Source organism: Chiloscyllium punctatum, chromosome 38, assembly GCF_047496795.1.
Source record: "Chiloscyllium punctatum isolate Juve2018m chromosome 38, sChiPun1.3, whole genome shotgun sequence".
Classification (NCBI taxonomy): domain Eukaryota; kingdom Metazoa; phylum Chordata; class Chondrichthyes; order Orectolobiformes; family Hemiscylliidae; genus Chiloscyllium; species Chiloscyllium punctatum.
The window spans coordinates 32,696,983-32,721,505 of NC_092776.1; the positions used below are offsets into that span (position 1 = coordinate 32,696,983).

The 24,523-nt window shown below is 38.9% G+C and overlaps 1 protein-coding gene across 2 annotated transcripts in view; it reads left to right on the plus strand.

Moving 5' to 3' along the window:
* edrf1 (erythroid differentiation regulatory factor 1) overlaps window positions 1–24,523 on the plus strand; it is a 66,647-nt gene that overhangs the window by 33,818 nt on the left and 8,306 nt on the right. For both annotated transcript variants that reach the window (XR_011954690.1, XM_072557566.1), the window contains exons 17-23: window positions 7,054–7,254; window positions 8,155–8,373; window positions 8,557–8,783; window positions 11,307–11,465; window positions 15,228–15,377; window positions 17,694–17,847; window positions 22,731–22,846. Coding sequence is in view for 1 of the 2 variants with exons in the window: in XM_072557566.1 (XP_072413667.1) it covers window positions 7,054–7,254; window positions 8,155–8,373; window positions 8,557–8,783; window positions 11,307–11,465; window positions 15,228–15,377; window positions 17,694–17,847; window positions 22,731–22,846 (1,226 nt within the window). In the remaining variant the exon portion in view is untranslated. The remainder of the gene's footprint in view (window positions 1–7,053; window positions 7,255–8,154; window positions 8,374–8,556; window positions 8,784–11,306; window positions 11,466–15,227; window positions 15,378–17,693; window positions 17,848–22,730; window positions 22,847–24,523) is intronic.

Below are 24,523 nucleotides of genomic sequence, written 5' to 3' on the forward strand. Positions count from 1 at the left end.
GATGGGGTAAAAAAATGCAAGAAATGATGTACTAAAAAGGCTAACTATGGTCAGAGTACATAAGGTGACTGGTTTGGCTGGCTTGCATCCCACATTGCAAAAGGAAGTGGGAGTGAAGAAACAGAAGGGTTTGCCGTAATCTTGACATAATCAGGTGGACTACAGCTGTTCAAGAAGGCAGCTTATTGCCATCTCCTCAAGAGCAACTAGGGATGGAACATAAATGCTGGCCAGCCAGAAACGTCCACATTCCACAAATGAATTTTAAAAACTTCTTGACTTCACTGGTTATGAGAGAGCTGCCAGATGATTACAGAAAGGTAATGTGATACCCTTGTTCAAGAAAAATTGTAAGGACATTGTAAAGAAACTACAGGCTAAACAGTCTTAGAAACAGTAATCAAAGGACAAGATCAACAAACACTTGGAGAGATTTTAATGAATCAAGATTTGCTGTTATGAATTTATAAATTATTGATCAGGTTTGAAGAATCTGAGCTACAGGGAGAGGCTGAACAGGGGTCGGGGAGTCCAGAACTAGAGGGAATAGGTTTAGGGTGAGAGGGGAAAGATATAAAAGAGACCTAAGGGGCAACTTTTTCACGCAGAGGATGGCATGTATATGGAATGAGCTGCCAGAGGATGTGGTGGAGGCTGGTACAATTGCAACATTTGAGGCATTTGGATGGGTATATGAATAGGAAGGGTTTGGAGGGTTATGGGCCGGGTGCTGGCAGGTGGGACTAGATTGGGTTGGGATATCTGGTCAGCATTGATGGGTTGGACTGAAGGGTCTGTTTCCATGCTTTACATCTCTGTGACTCTGTAAATTGAATTTTTTGATAAAAAGCAGAGAAACTTCATGAAGGCATTGCAGTGGTGGTTTTCTATATGAATTTTCAGCAAGTGTTTGACAAAGTACTGCTTAAAGGCTGGTTTAAAAAATTGAACATCATGAAATTGAGATGTCTTGTCTTGGATTAAAAGAAAACATTAGGAAAGAGCTTTGGGAAGTCTGTTTTCAGACTGGTGAATGATAGTAGTGATGCACCCAAGGGTAAGTACGAAGGCTATTTTTTCTCATGATGAATAACTTACATATTGAAGTACACCATAAATTTCTCAATTTGGTGTGGCAAATACCTGAATATATAGCATGGAAATGGCCCTTTGGCTCATTGTCTTTGAACAGCACAGACTCAACCACCTAACTATTTTAATCCCATTTTCCAGCACTTGGCTCATAGTCTTGTATGTCTTGGCATCACAAGTGCACATCTAAGTACCTGTCAAATGTTGTGAGGGTTGCTGCATCTATCACCCTCTGATAGGCAGTGAGTTCCAACTCCCCACCACCCTCGAAGTGAAGGAATTCTCCCTTAGGTTTCTACCCCTTAAACCTATGGCTGCTGGTCATTTGTTCCTCCACGGAGGAAAAGTTCCTTCCCTTTACCCTGTCTAATTCCCTCATAATCTTGTGTATCTCAATCATGTCTTCCCTCCCTAATTAAATGCCACCAGCTGCTGTGGTGAGATTTGAACCCCTGTTCTTCAGAGCGTAAGCCTGAAGCCTCTGGGTTGCAAGGCCAGTGACATTGCCCTACACCACCATCTCCCTACAAAATAGGCTGGCAAAATAAAGGCAGATGAGTGGCAAGTGGAATTTAATACAGAGAAATATGAATTGATTAATCATAGCAGGAAGAAGAGGTAAGTGGACACAGGGAACTGTGGGTTCATGTTTACAGATGCCTGAAGATTTCAGTACATATTGAGAAAGTATTTATCAAAGCATATGAATGTCTTTAATTGGGTGAGGAAGTACAAGAGGTGTTAAGGTCTTGCATCAAGTTACGGAGGGTTAGGAGTTGGGGGTTCAATAGTAACTCTGGGCTTTAGTGTATAGTACTTATCTAGAAGTTGATTAGGCTTAATCCTCTTGCTTTTCCTGTGTAACTATTGTTAGTGAGTCAGAACACTCCAAGTTCTCTGATTTGAAGGGGCTTCTTTTTTTTTGAATAGCTCCAAATGCAGGGTGATTACGCATTGGAAATTTCAAATACACTTATCCAGACAAGTGAAGAGTATCCTATCATAATCCTCATTTGTGTCTTGTAGATAGCAGATAGGTATTGAAGAAACAAGTGGTGACTTACTGTCTGCAGAATTCCTAACCTCTGACTTGCTCTCGTAACCACAGCATTTACAATGCTAGACCTATGTGATTTCTGATTGTTAGTTGTAAGGGACTCAGCAATGGAAATTGATAGTAAATGTTAAGGGGTCAATGATTATTGCCTGTGTGCTCTGAATATTACTACTTAGCCCAATCCTTAATGTTATCCAGATTTTGCCTCAAATGGGCATGGTCTGCTTTAGCATCTCTGGCAGGTTGCAAATGATGCTGAACATTGTGGAATGCTCAGTGAACACCCCAACTTCTAATCTTATGTTGGAAGAAAGGCCATTGATAAAGCAGCTGGAGATTGTTCAGCCGAGGATGACACCCTGAAGACTTTGTACCATGAAGTCTTATGGCTGAGATAATTGACCTCCAACAACTACAACCATCTTTCTTTGTGTTGGGTATGATCGTAACCAGTAGGGAAGCTTCTCTGATTCTCATTGACTCAAGTTTTTCTAGTGCTGTTTTGCTGCTGCATTAAGTCAAATGCTGCCTTGATGTTAAACATCAAACACCTTCACTTCCCTCCTTCAGTTTACTATATTTTGTCCATGTTTAGACCAAAGCTGTAATGAGGCTAAGTGTTTAGTGTCAGTAAGTCCTGCTTAATAGCACTGTTGACAATAACTTCCTTCACTGTCCTGATGATTGAGCAATGATAGATCATGCAGTAATTGGCCATATTGGATTTTCCTGCTTTTCGTTGATTGAACATACTATACCTGGGTAATTTTCATGATTTGGAGATGCTGGTGTTGGACAGGGGTGTACAAAGCTAAAAATCTCACAACGCCAGGTTAGAGTCCAACAGGTTTAATTGGAAGCACACTAGCTTTCGGAGCGACGCTCCTTCATCAGGTGATAGTGGAGGGCTCAATCCTAACACAGAATTTATAGCAAAAATTTACAGTGTGATGTAACTGAAATTATACATTGAAAAATTGATTGTCTGTTAAGCCTTTCATCTGTTAAAATACAATGGTAGTTTCACTTCTTTCATGTGTAAATCACAAAACCTTTTATTAAAAAAGTTACATTCTCGGGTTAGCTGTTAACAATGGTGATAGCTAGACAAGATGTTGAAGGTGTTGGCCCCCTGTGTTCTCTGTCTATGCCGTGATGTTAAGATTGATTCCAATCGAAAAAGTGAGATAACGGAGTTTTACATAAATTCATGCAGTTTTTGATCTCCGGGTTCTACATGAATGCCTGCAGTTTTTGAGCAAAGTACAATGTAACCCTGCAAGTACAAATTCACCCCACACAATATATGTGCATGTGGGTCTTTGTCTGTGTGTGTGTCTGTCTGGGTTGGGGGTTGAGTATGTGAGAAAGTGTATGTGTGTCTATGTGTAGTGAGTGCAGTGTGTCTTAGGTCTGTGAGGGGGTGCATGTGAGAGTGTGGGTGTATGTGTGTATAGGAGTGCCTGTGTGTGTGTGTGTGTGTGTGTGTGTGTGTGTGTGTATCAAGTGTGTGTGTGTGTGTGTGTGTGTGTATAGTGCAATGGTGGTCACCTGCAATGTGACATGAACCCAAGGTCCCAGTTGAGGCCCTCCCTATGGGTACCGAACTTAGCTATCAGCCTCTGCTCGGCCAGTTTTCTCTGCTGCCTGTCCCAAAGTCCACCTTGGAGGATGGTCACCCAAAGGTCCGAGGCTGAATGTACTGGACCACTGAAGTGTTCCCCAAGTGGGAGGGAACCCTCCTGTCTGTTGATTGTTGTGCGGTGCAAAGGCTACGACAACAGATGAATGGGCACCGCACAAAAGTTAACGCACAACTTTCATAAGAGCTGTTTTGGTACTTTGACCATAATGATTCACAAAATACATTGTTTGTGATGCATAAAAATAATGACTGCCAAGTTGTTCACTTAAAAAAAGCATAACTAATATGCCCATCCCTGTTGAAATTGCTCTGGTTCTTGCCCTCTTGCTTTTTCAGAGATTGTAAAATTGTTGAGAAGAATAAAGGTAGAGTGTTGGGAGCTTAGCAATAAGCTTCTCTGCATTGATAGCATGATTTGTTAATTCCATTAATCCAACAATTCATAGCAGCTCCTACACTGGATTACAGAATTATTACGTGTATTTTTAATTCTGCTTTCTTATACTATATAGTTACTTGAATTCTGAGAGATTTTCTTTAGAAAAACAAACATTCATATTTCATATAATGCATCAAAATTTAAATACTTACCCCCTTTGGATAATTTGACAGTGCTAACCTTGCCTTGGATACTGTTCATTATTTAGTTTTTGTTTTTAACTGTTGCTGCCTGCCAGGTTACTTGTCACCTGTTAATCGCTGAAGGCTAATTCTCTCCACTTCCTATTTGGCATTAGTGCGGCTTATGTACCCTTTTTATTGCATCAGTCTGAGCTGCTACTCTCCACTTAGTTCTATTCGTAGTATTAATTCATTAATTGTTCTTCACCTGCTTGATTTTAGCTTTTTGTTTTGACTTGTCCATCTCAAGAATTGAAAAAGGTTGCTCCCTCATTGGGATGTAAATCTCCAATCAATTATTGAGAGAATATCCTTTACAGCTAATGAGCAAATAGTGTTTTTGAATCAGAAGCCCTGGGAAATTCAGTTGTAGCATGCAAATTAAAATTTGTGCATAGGGGCAAGACAGTCATTGGTTTTGACATTTTTGTTTTAAAACAATTGATAATAATTGTGCTAAAGAGTTTTCAAATAAGACTTTTCTGCAGCAAGTGTCTTGTTATTTGATGTGGCGCAAAGGGTTTGCGAATTAGATTCTGAGGTCAGTCATTACGGCTACACTCGTCAGGTTTGGTCAGTGGCAAATATCGCCATTTAACATGTTGGATTCAAGGTTTGCCTAAAGATTTGTAGCTTGGGTGTCAGCTATCGTAGTTGTGGTTATGTTCGCCAAGCAGGGAATATATTTGCAGACGTTTCGTCCCCTGTCTAGGTGACATCGACGGTACTTTGGAGCTTCTTGTGAATCTCTGTTGTACTGTACCTTCTGGAATTTATTTGATTCCATTCCTGCTACTTTCGGATGTCAGTATATTGGATCTAGGTCTATGTGTTTGTTGATGGGGTCAGTGGATGAGTGCCATGCTTCTAGAAAATCTCTTCTGTTTAGTTTGTCCTATGATCGTTGTGTTGTCCCAGTCGAATTTGTGGTCCTTGTCATCTGTGTGTGGCTACTAGGGACAGCCGGTCGTGGCATTTAGTGACTAGTTGGTGTTTGTGTCTGCCTGTTGTCCTATATAGTGTTTTTTGCAGTCTTTGCATGGAATCTTGTAAATTACAATTGTCTGAGCGTCACAGGCTGAGGGGTGACCTTATAGAGGTTTACAAAATCATGAGGTGCATGGGTAGGATAAATAGACAAAGTCTTTTCCCTGGGGTCAGGGAGTCCAGAACACGAGGGCATAGGTTTAGGGTGAGAGGGGAAAGATATAAAAGAGACTTGAGGAGTAACTTTTTCAAGCAGAGGGTGGAATATTTATGGAATGAGCTGCCAGAGGAAGTGGTGGAAGCCAGTACAATTGGGTATATGAATAGGAAGGGTTTGGAGGGATATGTAGCCGGGTGCTGGCACGTGTGACTGTCTTGGGTTGGGATATCTGGACAAGTTGGATGAAAGGGTCTGATTCCGTGCTGTACATCTGACTCTGTGCAGGTCTTTTGTCCTGGTGAGTCATAGTTGGAGTGTGACTGTCGACATGATGTTCTTCTCTGTGTAGGTTGGGAATGTTGCAGTGTGTTGTAGTGCTTTTGAACAGGATCATAACTCAGCTTTTTTTGTGTGTGTGTTTGGGTGGTTGTTGTAAGAGAAGAAGAATACCACCACTACATTCGCCAAGAACAGATATGCTGCAACCTCATCTGCAGATGCTTTACAGACAAAGCGCCACCACCTAACTCACTAGCCATGCTACCTTACATAAAAAAAGTCTCCAAACTGGCAGCCAGACTTCTCTGACCACAGGGATTTATGACAGCCCATAAACTGACAGCCATAGTCAGGCAACAGCTCACCAGAACAAAAGACCCTGTACTGATCATGTGCAAGTCAAAGGTAATATAAAAGATTCTATGCAAAGACTGCATGAAACACTCGGACAACTAGCAATCAGTATTCACAAACACCAAGTAGCCACTAAATGCCACAACCAGCTGTTCCTGGTAGCCCCACGCACAGATGACAATTTGACTGGGACAACACAACTGTCATAAGACAAGCTAAAAAGAAAGACACCCAGAGAATTTCTAGAAGCATGATGCTCATCCGCGGACTTCATTAACAAGACCCAATATACTGGCCACTGTAATGAGCAACCGGAAGTGGCAGGAACAGAAACAAATAAATTCCAGAAGAGACAGTACAGCACTTCACAGGAGACTCCAAAGCACTGAAGATGTCACCTAGACAGGGGATAAAAATGTCTGAAAATCAACTTCCCAGCTCAGCGAACATACCCACAACTACGACAACATGTTGGATTTTGGACATTCAAAAGCGAAATCAACAACATTTTTAATAAGAGCTGCAATCCGCTGTTGAGAGGGTTTGTTGGAGAAAGAAAGCTTTCCATTTTAATGATAGATACAGCAAGAAGGAATTTTTCCAAGGGATGTTGAAAAATAAACATGTTAGTCAACTATTTGTGTTTTAAGTAAATATTTCATGGATCTGATGCTTCAGTAAAGTTGCTATATTGTAACAATGGGCAAATGACCTGCAGCGAGAAGAATGGTCAATGTTAGAATATCATTTCTCACTCCAGATGCTGGGCTACAATGAACAATGTTGCACAAGACCTTCTGGTATATCCATTATAAGCGTATTGTCTTAACTGTTGCCTTTTTAAATTCCTTTTGACAGATGCCTATTGCTGCCTTATTAACAATTTGTCACCTGAAGTCCTGTTCTTTCTTAGTCAATGTTTGACACTTAATGGTGACATTCAGTTAATGTTAGCTCAACATGCCAGTAATAGAGCAGCTTATCAAGAGGAATATAACTACCAAACTAGAGAGGATCAAGAAATTTTGCATAGCCTCCACAGAGAGTCCAGCTGCCAAGGTTAGTTTTCATACTTACTTTTTCTAAATTGCTGCAACATTGTGCACTGAATAATTCAGATTAACATACACTCATGTTTTTCACTACAAAATAAGACAACTTTTGCAGTCCTCCAAAACAAAACTTGTGCAATGCACATCACTGGTATACTGGCTATTATCCCACTATGTAGGGCTATCAACAATGGAATTTCAGTGACAGCATGACATTCACTACCATCCCTCATTGACTGCAAGTTCAGTTTTTGTAAATTTCTGAAGACAATTATGAGACCTACAAACATTTGCTTTTAGGGCAAATATCGTAAAAATACTCAGTGTCTGATTGGATTATTTTAAGTACTTTGTATCAGTTTGGCCTTTGTCTAGAATGACTTCATACTTCCAACCTTTTCCATGGAATAAACATCAGTGTTTGGCAAAAAGCTTAATGGATAGATTTGCTGCATAGAATAGCACTGAACTGGGAGGACTCTTGGTTGTATCCCTGATCTCTTTGTTGTTCATCTCAGTGCTGGGAGTGGTGTCAGTACTACTTTTGGCTCTGGGCCTCTTGGGAAAAGAATTCCATGAGTTTCATTGAACCTCTAGTGAGTGCTCTTTTGAATGTGATTGGGCTTTTCTTTTTTTCCTCCTCTTACTTTATTGAAACATTAGATTGGAAGAATTTTTTGACTGACAGATGGTGGTGTGCTGTGGAATAATATTTCAGTATTTCACCACTATTGGTCAGACAGTAGAAGTGTGGAATGTGGAAAGAGAACTGAGGATAACCAACTATCTGCTGCAAACTACAATTTATACAAAGCTACCTAAAACTAGTAGCAATACTTAACTGTCCTTTAGTTTTTTCTTTAATTCCCTCCTCTTCACAGTTTGAGTATAACTGTCATTGTTCTAGCTTTCAGCTGGGCTACAGAGCTTTATACAGACTTGGAATACCAACTTTCAGTAAGCTGCAAATGTTACGAGGCAGCAAATGAATTGCTTCATTCCTGTGATCAGAATGTTCATGTTGTCGAGCAACTTAAACAAGTGTTGAAGAGATTAGGCAACAGCAGAAATGAGGTTGGAGTTTTTTACATGAATCAGGCTGCTGCTGTGCAAACTGAAGGAACAGGTAAGGATTCTATCTGTTCTTGTTCCATACACCTTTCTGGTGAACTGAACTATTTAAAATAACCTTGCTGCTCCCGTTAGGTGATAGGAAAATTTAGCTAAAAGGTCATGGGAATGTTAAAGATCTTTGAAATAAATGTTTTCATATGGAACAATAATATGTTTATGTTTCTTCACTGTGCAGCAAGCAAAGGAATAACAATGATAGAACAAGAGCTTTGGAAGAAAAGCTTTTCTTATTTTGAAAAGGGTATTCAAGACTTTGAGACTATAGAAGATGAAACTAATGCTGCCTTATTGCTTTGTAACACTGGGAGATTGATGAGACTTTGCGCACAGGCACATACTCCAACTGGAAGTGATTCGAAAAGAGGCGAATATTCACTTGAGGAAGCAATGTATTATAATAAGGCATGTCTTTTATGGTTTTCTTTCCAATCTCTATCTTTGACTATTTATCAAAGTCTTGAATTACATTTTCCAAAATTATTCAGTAGTTGACTTCAGCTGAAGGCATGTATGAATAAACTATACAATCTTCACTTGTGAGGACAACTTCAGTCACACATTCTCAGACAGGCTACCATGCAGATGGATAAAATTCTGATCCACGTCTGAACTGCTGTTCAGTATTTTAAATCTAGCTTCTAGGTAATCTTTTGATGGCTGTTGATAACTTCTCAGATGCTATGGTGAATATACTGTTGACGTGCACAATGTTTTTATTTCAGAAAATAGAGTTTAGTTCCTCATGGTTTGGAACCTATCCAACATTGATGCAAAGCTAGATGGCTGCAGGATCCCATCCAAACGTATTTTCACACCTTTACTGGAGATCAGAAGCTAAATCATTGACTTAAAATCCTGTCAGCATAATAAAAAAGACACCTTACACAACTCTTTTTCTTGTTCATTTTGCCTCACATATAAGAAAATCTATGTCTAAACATCCCTATCAAGATTGCATAAAATTTCCAGTGCCTGAGAGACCCCAATCTATCTGTGCTTTTGGTAATACTCTTCTTTATATGAGTCACATTCCACACATTGTGTCTGCATAAAAACTCTGCTCTGTCCTACATTTTGCTCGAGACTTCCATACCACTTTCAGTAACTAATCTAAAGCTTATTTCCATAATTTTAACTCACTATTTTAGTATTAAAAATAGGAATTAATAATCACTCCTCATATTCAAGTACCCTCTCATAACATAGTTGAAGACTAAAACAAAAATCTTAGTTACACATGCAAAAATGACTAAGCAATTGCACAAAAAATAAGGATTTTAAGCAAAATGTGACATATTAGGAAAATATTCACATTAACTCCCCTAAATGTTTTACTGGCATAGACTCTTGGGAGGGGTTAGGAATAATGGTGAGGATTTCAAAGCTCATCATTACTTGGATATAATTTATACAACAATCTCCAGTGTCAGCACAAGCACAGTAGAACTAAGAAGATTGCTATCCAAGCTGCTTTACTAATCTGGTAGCTTATTGAGAAACTGAACATGAAGGCTGAGGAGTGTGGTGTTTGCCCACTAGATAGCCACCTGAAAATGGCAGAAAAATGTTAGCTTTTTCAAATGAAGTATAAGTTATTTTAATAGCATACTCTGTCTTACTTTAAAAGTAATCCTTCATATTTTGCTGCCTTTTTATAAAAGAAACCTTTTCTTTTATGTCTCCTCTTTCTCTGAATCCTATCTATCTCTAATGCTTTATTTTTATTTCTATGCATCATTCAGCACTAAATTAAATATTCTATCTTGCACTTCCTGGTTTAGACATTCCATGTCCTAAGTAACGATTTTTCAGTATGTAATTGAGGACATACACTGTTACTTATTCGGTTCATGCAGTTTTTGGAATCCTAAGAAAGGCACTGCCTTTATTTAGCTGCTAATTGCTATAATTTACAGTGCAAATCCCAAAGAGAGCATTTAATGTTATGATAGGTACTGTTTGTTTGATGTTGACCACAATATCCAAGTCCATTTCTTTTTGATCTTATTGGTTGGATTTTTCAAGGAGTGGCAATCCCAAATTGCTCAGAGGGAGCTGAGAATCAACCACATCACTCTGGGTCCGGAGGCGTGGACATACCAGACAGGATCAGGTTTCCTTCCCTAAAGAACATTAATGAACCCCCAAATGTCTTTTTAACTGTAATCAACAGTGGTTTCAATGTCACCACTGGGCTTTTAATTCAAGACTTTTTTTTAGTTTAAATTTCAGCAGTTGCCACAGTGGATATCAAACCCATGTCCACAGCCTGGAGTTGAGTTTACTAATTCAATGATATTTTCACAACACCACCACCTGCCTTGGGTGTTATCCATGTATTTCTTTCACTTTTAATCTTAATTTGCTTGTCAAGCACCCTTTGGTTTATTTGATTTTGGATCAGGATGCATTGTGCCACTGAGATTACACTGTCTTCATTCAGGGTCCGCTGAGGACAGCTCATTAATCTTGACAATGGTTAATTCCCCCATTTCCCTAGTCTATGCATGCCAAAAGCATTTGTATTACTTGAACTGTTACCTCAAATGATAGCTAATTTAACGCTCTCAAGGGCTCAAAGCTTGAATCCTTCTCTTTGTGGTTAAGCAACTCAACTCCAATGTAGCAAGTTATGCCCTGGAGATGTGAATTCAGTTATTTAAATCAAAAGTAAATGCTTAAAACTATTTCATGAAAAAGATTTGAGCACATGGGATGGGACTTTTAGACATGAATCTGTGTAATGTTTCCCCTTGTATTAAATTAAAATCTCTGTCATTTATGCAAATGCTGCAGGAAACACTTTTAAACTATCTGATATCCATGTGTCCTTTTTTTTTACTGATGCAAATTAACATTTAAACATCTTCTGGAATTGCAGAGTTCACGGGTTTAACTTACCTAAAGTCTTTCTTTTATGTACAGGCTGTGGATTACTATCTAAAGGCAATGAGATCACTTACCGGTTGGGAAAAACATCCAGCTGTTTGGGATTCAGTAAAATGGGAACTATCAACAACCTATTTTACAATGGCAACCCTAGAACAAGATTATGCTCCATTATCAAGAAAAGCTCAGGAACAGGTATTGAACAAGATGCAGTATGTGGCCTTTTAGTCCACTGCTCAGCTTATTCAGTTCAGTAAATGGTTTCATATTTTGGGAAGTGTTAGTAGATTGTGGAAGGATAACAGTGATGCTGTTCTCACCTGATTTTCTCCAGGAGCTACCATACAGGAGTCTGATTCACCATTAAATTGCTTTCCTCACACTAATTTAGAAAACTGAGCCCAAGTCTAATATTGTTCCTACTACTTGGCGGAGGTTAAGACTAGTTGGACTTGTGCAGAAGAATATAACTCAAGATCATGATGAAATTTACTCGTGAATTCAAAAGACATGTCTTTACTCTGTGGCATGAAAATGGAACTCACTACCACAGGAACTGGTTGAAATGGATACTATACATGCATTTAAATAGTAATGGGAATAAATACTGCCATATAGAGCAAGCACTGAATAACCTATTTCTACGTCATATGTGATATGTAATTATCTAATCTCACTGTACGGAACATCAATAATAAACAGAAAATAGGAGCAGAAGTAGACAATTTGAACCTGCTGCTCTATTGATTATGTTCATGGCTCATCTGTCTCAGTGGCCTGTTTGTGTTTTCCCCCATATCCTTTTTGATTCCTTAGCATCAAGTGCTCTATTTAGTTCCTTCTTGAAATCATACAATGTTTTGACCTTGACTGCTTTCTTTGATAACAAATTCCATAGGCTCATCACACTCCAGACAAAGAAATTTCTCCTCATCCTATTCCTAAATGGTTTCTCATTACCTTGGATTCCTCTGCTATTGGGAACGTCCATCTCACATTAATTACCCTTATCAGTCCATTTAGAAATTTATAGGTTTCTAAAAGGTCCCACCCCCATCCTTCTAAACTCCACTGAATATAATTCTAACTAATTCATCAATCATGCCATCCCTGGAATCAGTCTGATGTCTTTGCTGTACTCCCTCCATAGTAAGAACATCTTTCTCAAATAACGAGACCAAAGCTCTGCATGCTCTTCCAAGTATGATCTCACCAAGGACCTGAATAATTGTAGCAAAACATCCTTGCACCTGTGATCGCTATGAAGGGCAATATACTCTTTGCCTATTTACCATTTGCTGAACCTTTGGTGTATCAGAGTACCCAGATCTCAATTCCCTTCACTCAATTTATAGCTGTTCAGACAGTAGTTTGCTGCCTTGTTTTTGCTATCAAATGGATAATCTTACATGAATCCTCATTATCTTGCATCTGTCATGGACTTGCCCATTTACTGAGCTTGTTCAAATCACACTGAAGCTTCTTTGCATCCTCAGCTCATGCTCCGAGCTAGCTTTGTGTCATCTACTTGTCACAAATTTGCTTTAATATAGTGTCTTAGTCAATTTCTCACTGTGCTTCACAAGAATGTTTTGAAGCAAATCCACGTAATCAGATATGTGGAGAGAAAAACAAAATTTTGGCCAGACTTATCGGTTTTATGGAGCATCTTAGAGGAGGAAGGAGAGGCAGACATGGTTAAAGGGGGGAATTCTAGAGTTTAAGGCTTAGGTACCTGAAGCCACAGCAACTAGTAATAAACAAGCGAAAGTGTTGAGGTTTGAGGAATTTGAAAGCAAGATGGATAATTTTAACATGACGGCGCTATAGGTACAGAAGTCAATGTAAATAAGTGAGCATGGGCAATAGGTGGAAAGGACATAGCGCAAATTAGAGAAAAACAGATTTTTTTAAACAAACTGCAGTGTGTAACATAAGGGACTGACCATGGGACCAATGGAATAACCAAGTATAGAGAGAACAGTGGCATGGGTAAGTGTTTCAGCAATCTGGAACCTTCCAAGAACTTGGGTCGTGAACTTGGGTTTAGTAGCATACCAGACGGTTAGTTTGCAAACACTGCCAACAGAGGGAGCTCAATGATTATTAATGATTCTGTAACACAAAAAAGGTTATATACTTTAAGCAGCAACCAACAATTTTCTAGTAAAATAATTGTGCACTTTATTCGCCAGATATCTTTAGTGTGTAAGTTAATCAGCAATTTTTGCAAGGCATACATAAGTTACTGAATGATTTCTGCCACTCAACCATTAGCCTGACACAGCCTGGAGTTTGGCATCGTCCTCAAGCTTCTAGGTAATTCCAAGCAATTGTGATGCTTGCGAAATGAACTACATAAAGTTTAACACACAAAATTATGGCTTAACAGCACAAGGATCTTCTGATTGCAAGACTTTATGGTTCTGCATTGCCACTGCACTGTCTAGTCCAGAACACCAGTTAGTTCAAGCTGGTATCTCCTTCCTTTTAAATGGTAAATCGGTCTTAAAGATTTTATGAATTTCACCTTTTCTCTAGCTTTTTGTTACTTCCTCCCTTTCTTTTCAGTTCAATCTCTCTTTTCCCACTTCCATATTGCCTACTTAGTCATTCCTTATTGTTTCTTTTAATTTCATTGATGAAGGTGAAAGAGTAAATATTATCATTCCCTGAAGTCTGATATACCATGATGCCCTCACCTGTTATCAGCTTTCACTTGCAGCAACAAGCTGAAGAGTGAGGAAGAAGTTTAACTCATTGGGTATGCTTTACTCATGCAAATTCTGGACAAACATGTTTCTAAAATACAAGTAGGAAATCTAGGATAACAAATCAGATTCTAGATTTAAAACTAAATGTAAGGTGTTGAATCACTGAAGGAGGTTTTCATGAACAAACCCTGTCATATTTTTAAAAAGTCATTTAAAGATAATCTGTTGTAATAAAAATGTCATTGGCTGTAGGTTTGCTCATTGGGAGGTTTGTTTTCAGATGTTTTGTCACCATACTAGCTAACATCCTCAGTGAGCCTCTGGATGAAGCACTGGTAGAGCCAGCTTTCTGTTTGTGTGTTTGGGTATCCTTGGGTTAGCGACATCATTTCCTGTCGTGATGGCATTTCATGTTGTGGCGTCATTTCCTCTGGTAATGTCATCCCCTGTTCTTTTTCTCATTGACTTGGATCCCATTTACCACCCAATGTGTTTGTTGATAGAGTTCCACTTGGAATGCCACGCTTCTAGGAATTCTCGCACATGTCTCTGTTTCCATCGTCCTAGGATGGATGTGTTGTCCCAGTCAAACTGGTGTCCTTCCTCATCTGTATGTGAGGATACTAGTGAGAGTGGGTCATGTCTTTTTGTGGCTAGTTGATGTTCATGTATCCTGGTGGCTAGTTTTCTGCCTGTTCGTCCAATGTTGTCCTAACTAGCCACCAAGATATATGAACATCAACTAGCCACAAAAAGACATGACCCACTCTCGCTAGTAACTTCACATATGGATGAGGAAGGACACCACTTCGACTGGGACAACACATCCATCCTAGGACAAGCCAAACAGAGACATGCGCAAGAATTCCTAGAAGCGTGGCATTCCAACTGGAACTCGATCAACAAACACATTGACTTGGATCCCATTTACCATCCCATGAGAAAAAGAACAGAACATGACATCACCAACCCAAGGAAACCCAAACACACAAATAGAAAGCGGGCTTTCCCACCAGTGATTCAACCGGAGGCTCAGTGAAGATGTTACCTAGTATGGTGATGAAATGTCTGAAACAAACCTTCCAGCTCAGCGAGCAAACCTGCAACCTGAGCTACAAATCTTCTCAAAACTCGCTAAAAGACGTCATTATTTCCTTCTTTGAAGTAATGTTCAATAAGTATTTACTTGAGGTTAATTGAGATCTTGTTAGATAATTGAAGTTATTGTCTTACAATTTTTCAGATTGAGAGAGAAGTTGCTGATTCTATGATGAAATCTCTCAAATACTGTGATATACATACAGAATCTGCAAGACAACCCTTGTGTCAGTACCGGGCTGCAACAATTCATCATAGACTTGCCTCTATGTATCATAATTCTCTTAGAAACCAGGTAATTTAAAACTATTTAATGAAAAGATATGCTTAAAACCGCAAAAATCTCATATAATGCAATAGCTAATTACTGTTTGCCACTTTATCTCAAATATTACTCCATTCAAATTTAACAGAGGCAAAATAATTAAAAGCATTCCTTTCAAAATCCATCTTGAACTCAGGATTGTGATTCATGTGACCTCATGACAATTCCAATATGTAGGCAAAATATATGCTGTTAAAACATTATAGTGTTGTACAAATTTGTTTTGAAGGAATGATATTTTTGTGGAGTTAAGCTGGAGAGAGAAATATTAAAGAAATATAAATCTTTGTATTTCATTTTGTGTTCGATATTTATATAATTCACGTATTATTTATTTATGTGAATTTGTCATCTTATGCACTCCAATGGGAATAGGCGATGGCCTAATGGTATTGTGAGATTATAAATCCAGTAACCAAGATAATGTTCTAGGGACCTGCGATCATACTCTGGATGGAAGATGAATTCAATAATCTGAAAAGAAGAGTTTACCATTGCCAATTGTCAGGGAAAGCTGACCTGGTTCACTAATGTCCTTTCAGGAAAGAAACCGGCACCCATGTGACTTCAGACCCACAGTACGGTGGTTGACTCTTAACTCTCCTCTGGCCAACTAGGGATGGGCAATATAACTGCCCGCATCCCATAAATGAATAAAATAGAACAGTGTGATGCAGAAACCTTTATTCAGGCGGCATCACGCTTTCAAGATTTTCTATCATCCTCAATCGCTTTATTAAGTGAGGAATTGTTACCTTATTTTTGTATTTTATATTTCTCAATATACAGTTTCTTCGAAGTGGTGTATTAGAGATAAATATGTGGCAATGCAGACCGTAAGTTATACTTGGGCGAGCAAGGCCGCTTACTCTATATTTGTTAATAAACATCCTAAAGCTACTCCATTGCAAAAACTACTGAGTTTGTTAATGATACTTAGGTTTTCATGTGGAAATTTATACTTTTTATGAACAGAATCTTCTAGTACATTCTAAATTTACCTTTTACTGATTTGATTCAGTGGCTTGCATTGACTTTTTTCATTGTGTTTATCTCAAGGTAACTTCTCTATCACCTTTTTAAAGTGAACAATTCACATTTTCCAATCTGTCTTCGTAACTCATGGTTATAATGCCAGCAGTCAGCGTCATAGGTCTGCATTAATCTAATACTTATTCTTCCTCTGTGCTGATGACCATCACTGAAGAATATGCTTAAGTTGTAGTCTATACAGAATATTACAGAATTTGATCATGACTTCCTCTGACTTGTGTATTCTGTTATTTGGGCTATGTTGTTAAATAATTTAGTGGATTTTTACTGTGTCGGTTGGCTATGTTGAATATCGATCTTGAATCAGTGATTTCCTTTAAGAGTAAGCAAGTTGTAGATTGAATTTCCACTGGAGAATCTTGAGGATTTAATCTAGAGTTATATTTGATGCACTTCCTAAGGAGCAGTTCATAGTTGGGGGTACTGCTTTTCCGATGACATCAAATTAAATCATGCCTGCCTGTAGGGTGACTGTATAAGATCAATATCGCTATTAAGCTATGGTTATGGTGTTCTATCAAAGCTTTTCCTTTCTGTTTATTCATTTGTTGGATTGAGTGTTGCTGACCAAACCAGCATGTACTGCCATCCCTAACTGTTCTTGAGAAAATGGTGGTATACTAAGGCCTTAAGTTACTACTATGTGGTTTAGGTACAACTACAGTGTTGTTACAGCAATTTGTTCCAAGTTCAAATAGAAGGAACTTGCAATGGTGCTGTTCTCATGCTTTTGCTATCCTTGTCCTTTTACACGGTAAAGTTTGCAGGGTTGGTAGGTATCATCAAAATGAAGTCTTGGTGAGATACTGCAGTGCATTATGGACACATTACTGACACTGTGTCATTGGTGGAGGAAGTCAGTGTGTCATAATGACTGCACATCAAAAAGTAATTCATTGGTTCTGAAATGCTCTTGATGTCCAGATGTCCTGACACCTTGAAAATTGTTCTCCTAAGTCTTGGGCATACTTTGGAAGACTGAAATTACCTTTCTAGTTTTGATCATTCAAAAAAACCAAGCATCAAAATCTGGTCAACTGGTTAGATTGATTCTTTCAAATAACATGAATTCTCGCAATCATTTAATCCAAGAAGCTTATCTTAAACAAGAGACAAAGAAGCTGCCAGCAATTGTTTTATTTATGTTAACATCCTTACAAAGGTAAAATAACTTTTTTTTAAAAAGTCTTAACTGAAAAGATATATATGTAATTCCTTTTTTCTGAAATCTAGGTTGGTGATGACCATTTTCGTAAGCAGCATCGCAGTTTGGCTGATCTCCATTACAACAAGGCTGTGAAATTGTTTCAGTTGCTGAAAGATGCACCTTGTGAACTGCTACGTGTTCAGCTAGAACGGGTTGCATTTTCAGAATTTCAGATGGCAAGTAAGTAAATGTTAGATTCAAAGAAACCTAATTTTGTTACTGTCATTTTAAAAAGAAATTCTTTTGAGTACTATATACAATTTTAAAGTAAGGAATTGTAAAGGTACTGCGATAACGTGAAGAATAATAGAAAATTTTAAAATCCAGATATTGCCCTAGAAACTCCAAGGTCATCAACCACGGGTGACAGATGCAAATTAAAACATGGACAGGAAAGATAGTGTGATGATGTGTTGGAATCATCAAGTCTAGAGGTGACAGAGGCGTATAAGGGTTTCGGCAGCAAAAGATCTGTGCTGTTTGAAGCTAGGCAATGTTATAGAATGGAAGTGAATGGCAGTAATGCTGAAATGTGCCTTCAGAACCTCATCTCAAGATGAGATGTGGCACCATAATGAGAGGTGTACTGGTTTTGCTTTAGACAGTTGAAAAGGAATGGAGTTTGCAGTGTGGACCGACAGCAATACTTAGAGTCATGACGATGTACAGCACGGAAACAAACCCTTTGGTCCATCTCGCCCATCCTGACCAGATACTTTAACCTAGCCTAGTCCCTTTGCCAGCACTTGGCCCATATCCCTTCAAACCCTTGCTATTCATATACCCATCCAGATGTCTTTTAAATACTGTAATTGTACCAGCCTCCCCCTCTTCTTCTGGCAGCACCTTCCATACACATACCACCCTCTGTGTGAAAACGTTGCACCTTGGGTCCCTTTTATACCTTTCGCCTCTCACCCTGAACCTTTGCCCTCTAGTTCTGGACTCCTCCACCCCAGGGAAAAGATCTTGACTGTTTATCCTGTCCCTGCCCCTCATGATTTTATAAACCTCTATAACGTCATCCCTCAGCCTCCAACACTCCAGGGAAAACAGGCCCAGTCTATTCAGCCACTCCCTGTAGATCAAATGCTCCAACCCTGGCAATACCCTTATAAATCTTTTCAAGTTTCACAACATCCTTCCATTAGGAAGGAGACCAGAATTGCACACAGTATTCCAAAAATGGCCCAACCAAGTCCTGCCAACTCCTATACTCAATACTCTTGACCAATAAAGGAAAGCATTCCAAATGCCTCCTTCACTATCCTATCTACCTGCGACTCCACTTTCAAGGAACTATGAACCTGCACTCCAAGGTCTGTTTGTTCAGCAACACTCCCTAGGATCTTACCATTAAGTGTGTAAGTTCTGCTCTGATTTGCTTTTACAAAATGCAGCACCTCATATTTACAAAAATTAAACTCCATCTGCAACTTCTCAGCCCATTGGGCCGTCTGATCAAGATCCCTTTGCACATTGAGGTGACCTTCTTTGCTGTCCACAACACCTCCAATTTTGGTGACATCTACAAATTTACTATACCTTATATGTTTGCATCCAAATCATTTATACAACTGACGAAAAGTAGTGGATCCAGCACTGATTCTTGTGGCACACCACTGGTCACAGACCTCCAGTCTGAAAAACAACCCTCCACCACCACTCTCTGTCTTCTACCTTTGACCCAGTTCTGTATCCAAATGGCTAGTTTTCCCTGTATTCCATGAGGTCTAACCTTGCTAACCAGTCTCCCACGAGGAACCTTGTTGAATGCTTTACTGAAGTCCGTATAGATCATGTCCACTACTCTGCCCACATCGATTCTCTTCGTTACTTCTTAAATAAAAGTCCATCAAGTTCATGAGACATGATTTCCCATGCACAAAGCCATGCTGACTTTCCCTAATCAGTCCTTGCCTTTCCAAATATATGTAAATCTTGTCCCTCAGGATTCCCTCCAACAACTTGCCCACCACTGATATCAGGCTCACCGGTCTATCGTTCCCTGGCTTATCATTACCACCTTTCTTAAATAGTGGCACCAAGTTAGCCAACCTCCAGTCTTCTGGCACTTCACCTGTGACAGTCGATGGTACAAATATTTCAGCAAGGGGTCCAGCAATCATTTCCCTCGCTTCCTGCAGAGTTCTAGGGTACACCTAATCAGGTCAAGGGGATTTATCCACTTGTATGTGTTTCGAGATATCCAGCAGCACCTCTTCCATAATATGGACATTTTTCAAGATGTCACCATCTATTTCCCTACATCCGATATCTTCCTTGTCCATCTCCACAGTGAACACTGATGCAAAATACTCATTTAGTATCTCTCTCATCTCCGGCTCCACACATAGACTGCCTTGCTGATCTTTGCAGGGTTCTGTTCTCTCTCTAATTACCCTTTTGTCCTTAATGTATTTAGAAAAACCCTTTGAATTCTCCTTAACCCTTTTTCATGTTTCCTTTTTGTCCTCCTGATTTCCCTCCCAAGTATACTGCTACTGCCTTTATACTCTTCTAAGGATTCACTTGATCTCTCCTGTCCATACCTGTCATAGGCTTCCTTCTTTTTCTTAACCAAAACCTCAATTTCTCTAGTTATCCAGCATTCCCTACCAGCCTTTCCTTTCACCATAACAGGAATATACTGTCTCTGGATGCCTGTTATCTCAACTTTGAAAGCTTTCCATTTTCCAACCATCCCTTTACCTATGAACATCTGCACCCCCCCCCCCCCGCCCCCATCAGCTTTTGAAAGTTCTTGCCTCATACTGTCAAATTAGCCTCCCTCCAATTTAGAACTTTTTGATCCGATTTCTCCTTTTCTATCACTATTTTCATCGCTATAAGGCCCTGCGTTATTTCCCAAGAGTAGGTCAAGTTTTGCACCTTCTCTCGTAGGTACATCTACATACTAAATCAGAAAATTGTCTTGTACACACTTAATAAATTCCTCTCCATCTAAACTCTTAACACAATGGCGCTCTCAGTCTTATGTTTGGAAAATTAAAATGCCCTACCATAACCACCCTATTATTCTTACAGATAACTGAAATCTCCTTACAAACTTGTTTCTCAATTTCCCTCTGAGTATTTGGGGGCCTATAATACAATCACAATAAGGTGATTATCCCTTTCTTATTTCTCAGTTCCACCCAAATAATTTCCCTGGATGTATTCCTAGGAATATCCTCCTTTATTACAGCAGTAATGCTATCCCTTATCAAAAATGCCAATCCGCCCTCCCCCCTTGCCTACCATTCTATCCTTCCTATAGCATTTGTATCCTGGAACATTAAGCTGCCAGTGCTGTCCATCCCTGAGACATGTTTCTGTAATTGCTATGATATCCCAGTCCCATGTTCCTAACCATGCCCTGAGTTCGTCTGCCTTCCCTGGTAGACTTATTACATTGATAAATTAAACTGCATTTACTTCAGTCCTACTTTGTTCTTTGCTTTATTCCTTCCTGCCCTGACTGTTTGTTTGACTCTCTCTCCCTTTTCCAACTGTACCCAGTCTCAGGTTGATCTCTTTCCTCACAATTTCCCTGGGTTCCCCCCCCCCCCCACACCCTATTAGTTTAAATCCTCCCAAGCAGCTGTAGCAGATCTCCCTGCCAGTTATTAGTCCCTTTCTAATTCAAGTGCAATTCATCCTTGTACAGGTCACTTCTACCCCAGGAGAGATGCTAATGTGAACCCTTCTCCCATACACCAGCTCCTCAGTCACGCATTCATTTGCTCTATCCTCCTATTCCTGCCCTTACCAGCTTGTAGCATCGGGAGTAATCCTGATATTACTACTTTCAAGGATCTCCTTTTTAAATTCCTACCTAACTTTCTATCCCTTCAGAATCACATCCTTTTCCCTTTCTATGTCGTTAGGAAATTTCTATTCATCTAGTACTGAATGTTGGATAATCAGTTTTATTCAATGGGTGTTAAAAAGGTGGTAGTGACGCAGCACTGAATGCTGTCAGCATGCATGTAAAATCTGATGTTACATTTTAGGATGACGTCAATGAGAAGCAAGATATTGAAGAAAAACCGCAGATTGCAAGCTATATGTGTAACCTAGTCTCATAATTTTTAACCCTTGAAGACTTGACATAATGTTTGATGAATCCAGTGCGCCTCTTGAAGCAAATATATTTTTTTTGAACTTAGCTTTTGAAATTGATTAATAAAATGGGTGTCTGTTTCAGATGGGGTACCAAAACTTCTGTATAGATAATTATTTATACCTCATTACAAAAAACACAGGGTGGAGGTTCGCTTAGAGTGCAATTGGGATTTAAGCACAGATTTTACCAGTTTTGCAAAATATCCTTCATTAACTGCTGTTTTTAAATACACTTTTATATTAAGAAAACTTTTGTTTTGAAAAATATATATTGGGTTTTGTAGTGGTTTGGTAAATTCAGCTGAAAATGCAAAAGAAAAAAACATTCTAAATCACTGCCATTTTCGACCAAATTAAATCGCATCAATAATTATTGAAAATGACTTTTTAAAAAGAAACACAATTTCTATTTAGATTGGTGTTACAGTGGTGGATTACATTTCTAAAAAGAATCATCTTGCAAATGTTTGTGTTAGTATTAGTGCATTTGAAAAATTGAGTTTCATTTTAAACCACCTCAAGGTCTGTACAGCTCCTGGGCTTATCTGCTTGCTATTCACTGTATTCCACACCTGGGACGCAGGTTCTTTAAAAGTTTGAGTGAAATCACTTTTCACCCCAAATATTTCCACTCAGGCTTTTTTTTTTCCTCCATATTAGCAAGCAGAATAACTTGGGAACTATTGCAGGAAGATTGCTGTGCAAGTGTTTCCTAGTTTGCTTTTTGAGCAATAAACCATTTTTGATTAATTTTAAAATGTAAGCTGCTCACTTTTCAGTGTTTGTTTAAGTTTTAATTTCTGGTAGGCACTGTGGTCAAGAAAATTGCAAACTACAAACTAACAAGCTTATTCAAAACTTATTTCTATTTTGTTGTAACGTTCCTGTTAAAATAAAACTATAAAATAGTGAAATTTACTTTCCTTGCTTTGTAGATCAAAACAGCAATGTATCAAAACTGAAGACTCTTTCAGGAGCGCTGGATATAATCATCAACTCAGAATATCCATTTCTGCTTATCCAGAGTGAACTTTCCTGCATGCAAGCACTGGTAAATGTTTTCCAATTATTTTAGTAGGGGAAGGGAAGGAAGGAAAAATGATACAGAAGCTAGCAAGGTTTGTTTTCCACTGAGGTCAAATCATTTCAAATCAATGAAATGGTTGTAGGTAAAGATAAGGTAGATCTTCCCTCAGCCAGTCAAAGCATCCCTTGGTGAAATCGCTTTAGTATGTTTAGTTGATGATGCTCAGTTGATCACAAATAATAATATTGTTTAAGAGCTGCTAAAATAAAACAGATGTAAGAAAAGCAAATATCTTCCTGCTGCTTCTCTGAAATCAGGATGGAGACCAAGGAGAAAGGGTGGGTTTTATTCTGCATCTGGATTGATCTGCTTTTGGAACTTAGTGATGACATGATTATTGTGTTTCATTTCAGATTCTCTCCTTCAAAAGGTTTGGAAGGAGGGATATTTAACTAACCTAGTGTGGTCTGATACAAGTTTTGGTTTGGTAATACTCGAGCGGGCCATGTTTATTCAATGTATTATTGGAGGTATTCAGTCTGGCTTACAAATCTATTGCAGAGTAGGCAGTGATATTGCAGTCAACTACAAAGTGTAGAGCAAGTATTTCACTGGACAGTCTAGTTTTGACATTGAAGTATTCATGTAATGAATTTAATACTGTCATCAAAGTGCAGTTTATCTTGAGATGAATAGTTACTATCAGGTAGCTTTTGAAAGGTAGCCTGTTTCAGAACCCCGGTAAAAACAAGGACTGCAGATGCTGGAAACCAGAGTCTAGATTAGAGTGGTGCTGGAAAAGCACAGCAGGTCGGGCAGCATCCAAGGAGCAGGAAAATCGACATTTCAGGCAAAAGCCTTTCATCGGGAATAGAGCTGTTTCAGAACCCCACCCACTCAAGACTTTGACTAATCTTATCATGAAACAATTGCATGATTATGATGAGTTTTCTTCGATATCCACGTTGTATAAATTATATATTCAATTTCAGTCTGATGATGCCATCTGGGCACCAGGATTTTAATTGAGTGGGTTTGCTCTATTGACAAACAAGCTGAGTAAAACTGATGCATTTAATTTCAATGGCACTTGTCTATAGCACTGACGTCATTAGGACCTTAGTGATAGAGTGCAGGATCTCTACACCACTAAGGTTCAAATTTGCTCATTTCTGATTTCATTCCCCTAACCATCCTTGAGTATTTTTTGATTGTCAAAAGGCAAAAATCCAGTAGGGAGCCAGACAGATTTAGGAAGGGAATTCTGGAGCCTGGATTCTGACCGATAAAAGCATGGCAGTGTTGAAGTTATTAAAAACATAGTAAGGTCTTTCATAGCATAATTGTTCAGTTGGTCTGTGATAAAACTAGAAAGCACTTTTTTTATTATTGGCAGAATCCAAGATAGCTTCATCTGGGACACTTATCAATTTTCCTTCACTTTTTCACCCATTCATAAATGTCAGATGGTTGCAGGAACACAGGTGATAATCACCCCACATTGGCTAATGACAGTCCTCTAATTCTGAAAAATGTCATAACAGTGTAAGAACCACGGAGCAGGATAAAGCAGATCATAAGAGTTTTGAAGTAAAGATTCAGTACTTCTGTTGGTGTGGAGGCTCCTTAAAATGTAGTCCAGACAATGTAGGTCACATTTATTTTGCTGCATTCTGCACAGCTTGCAATGTGAAGAGTCAG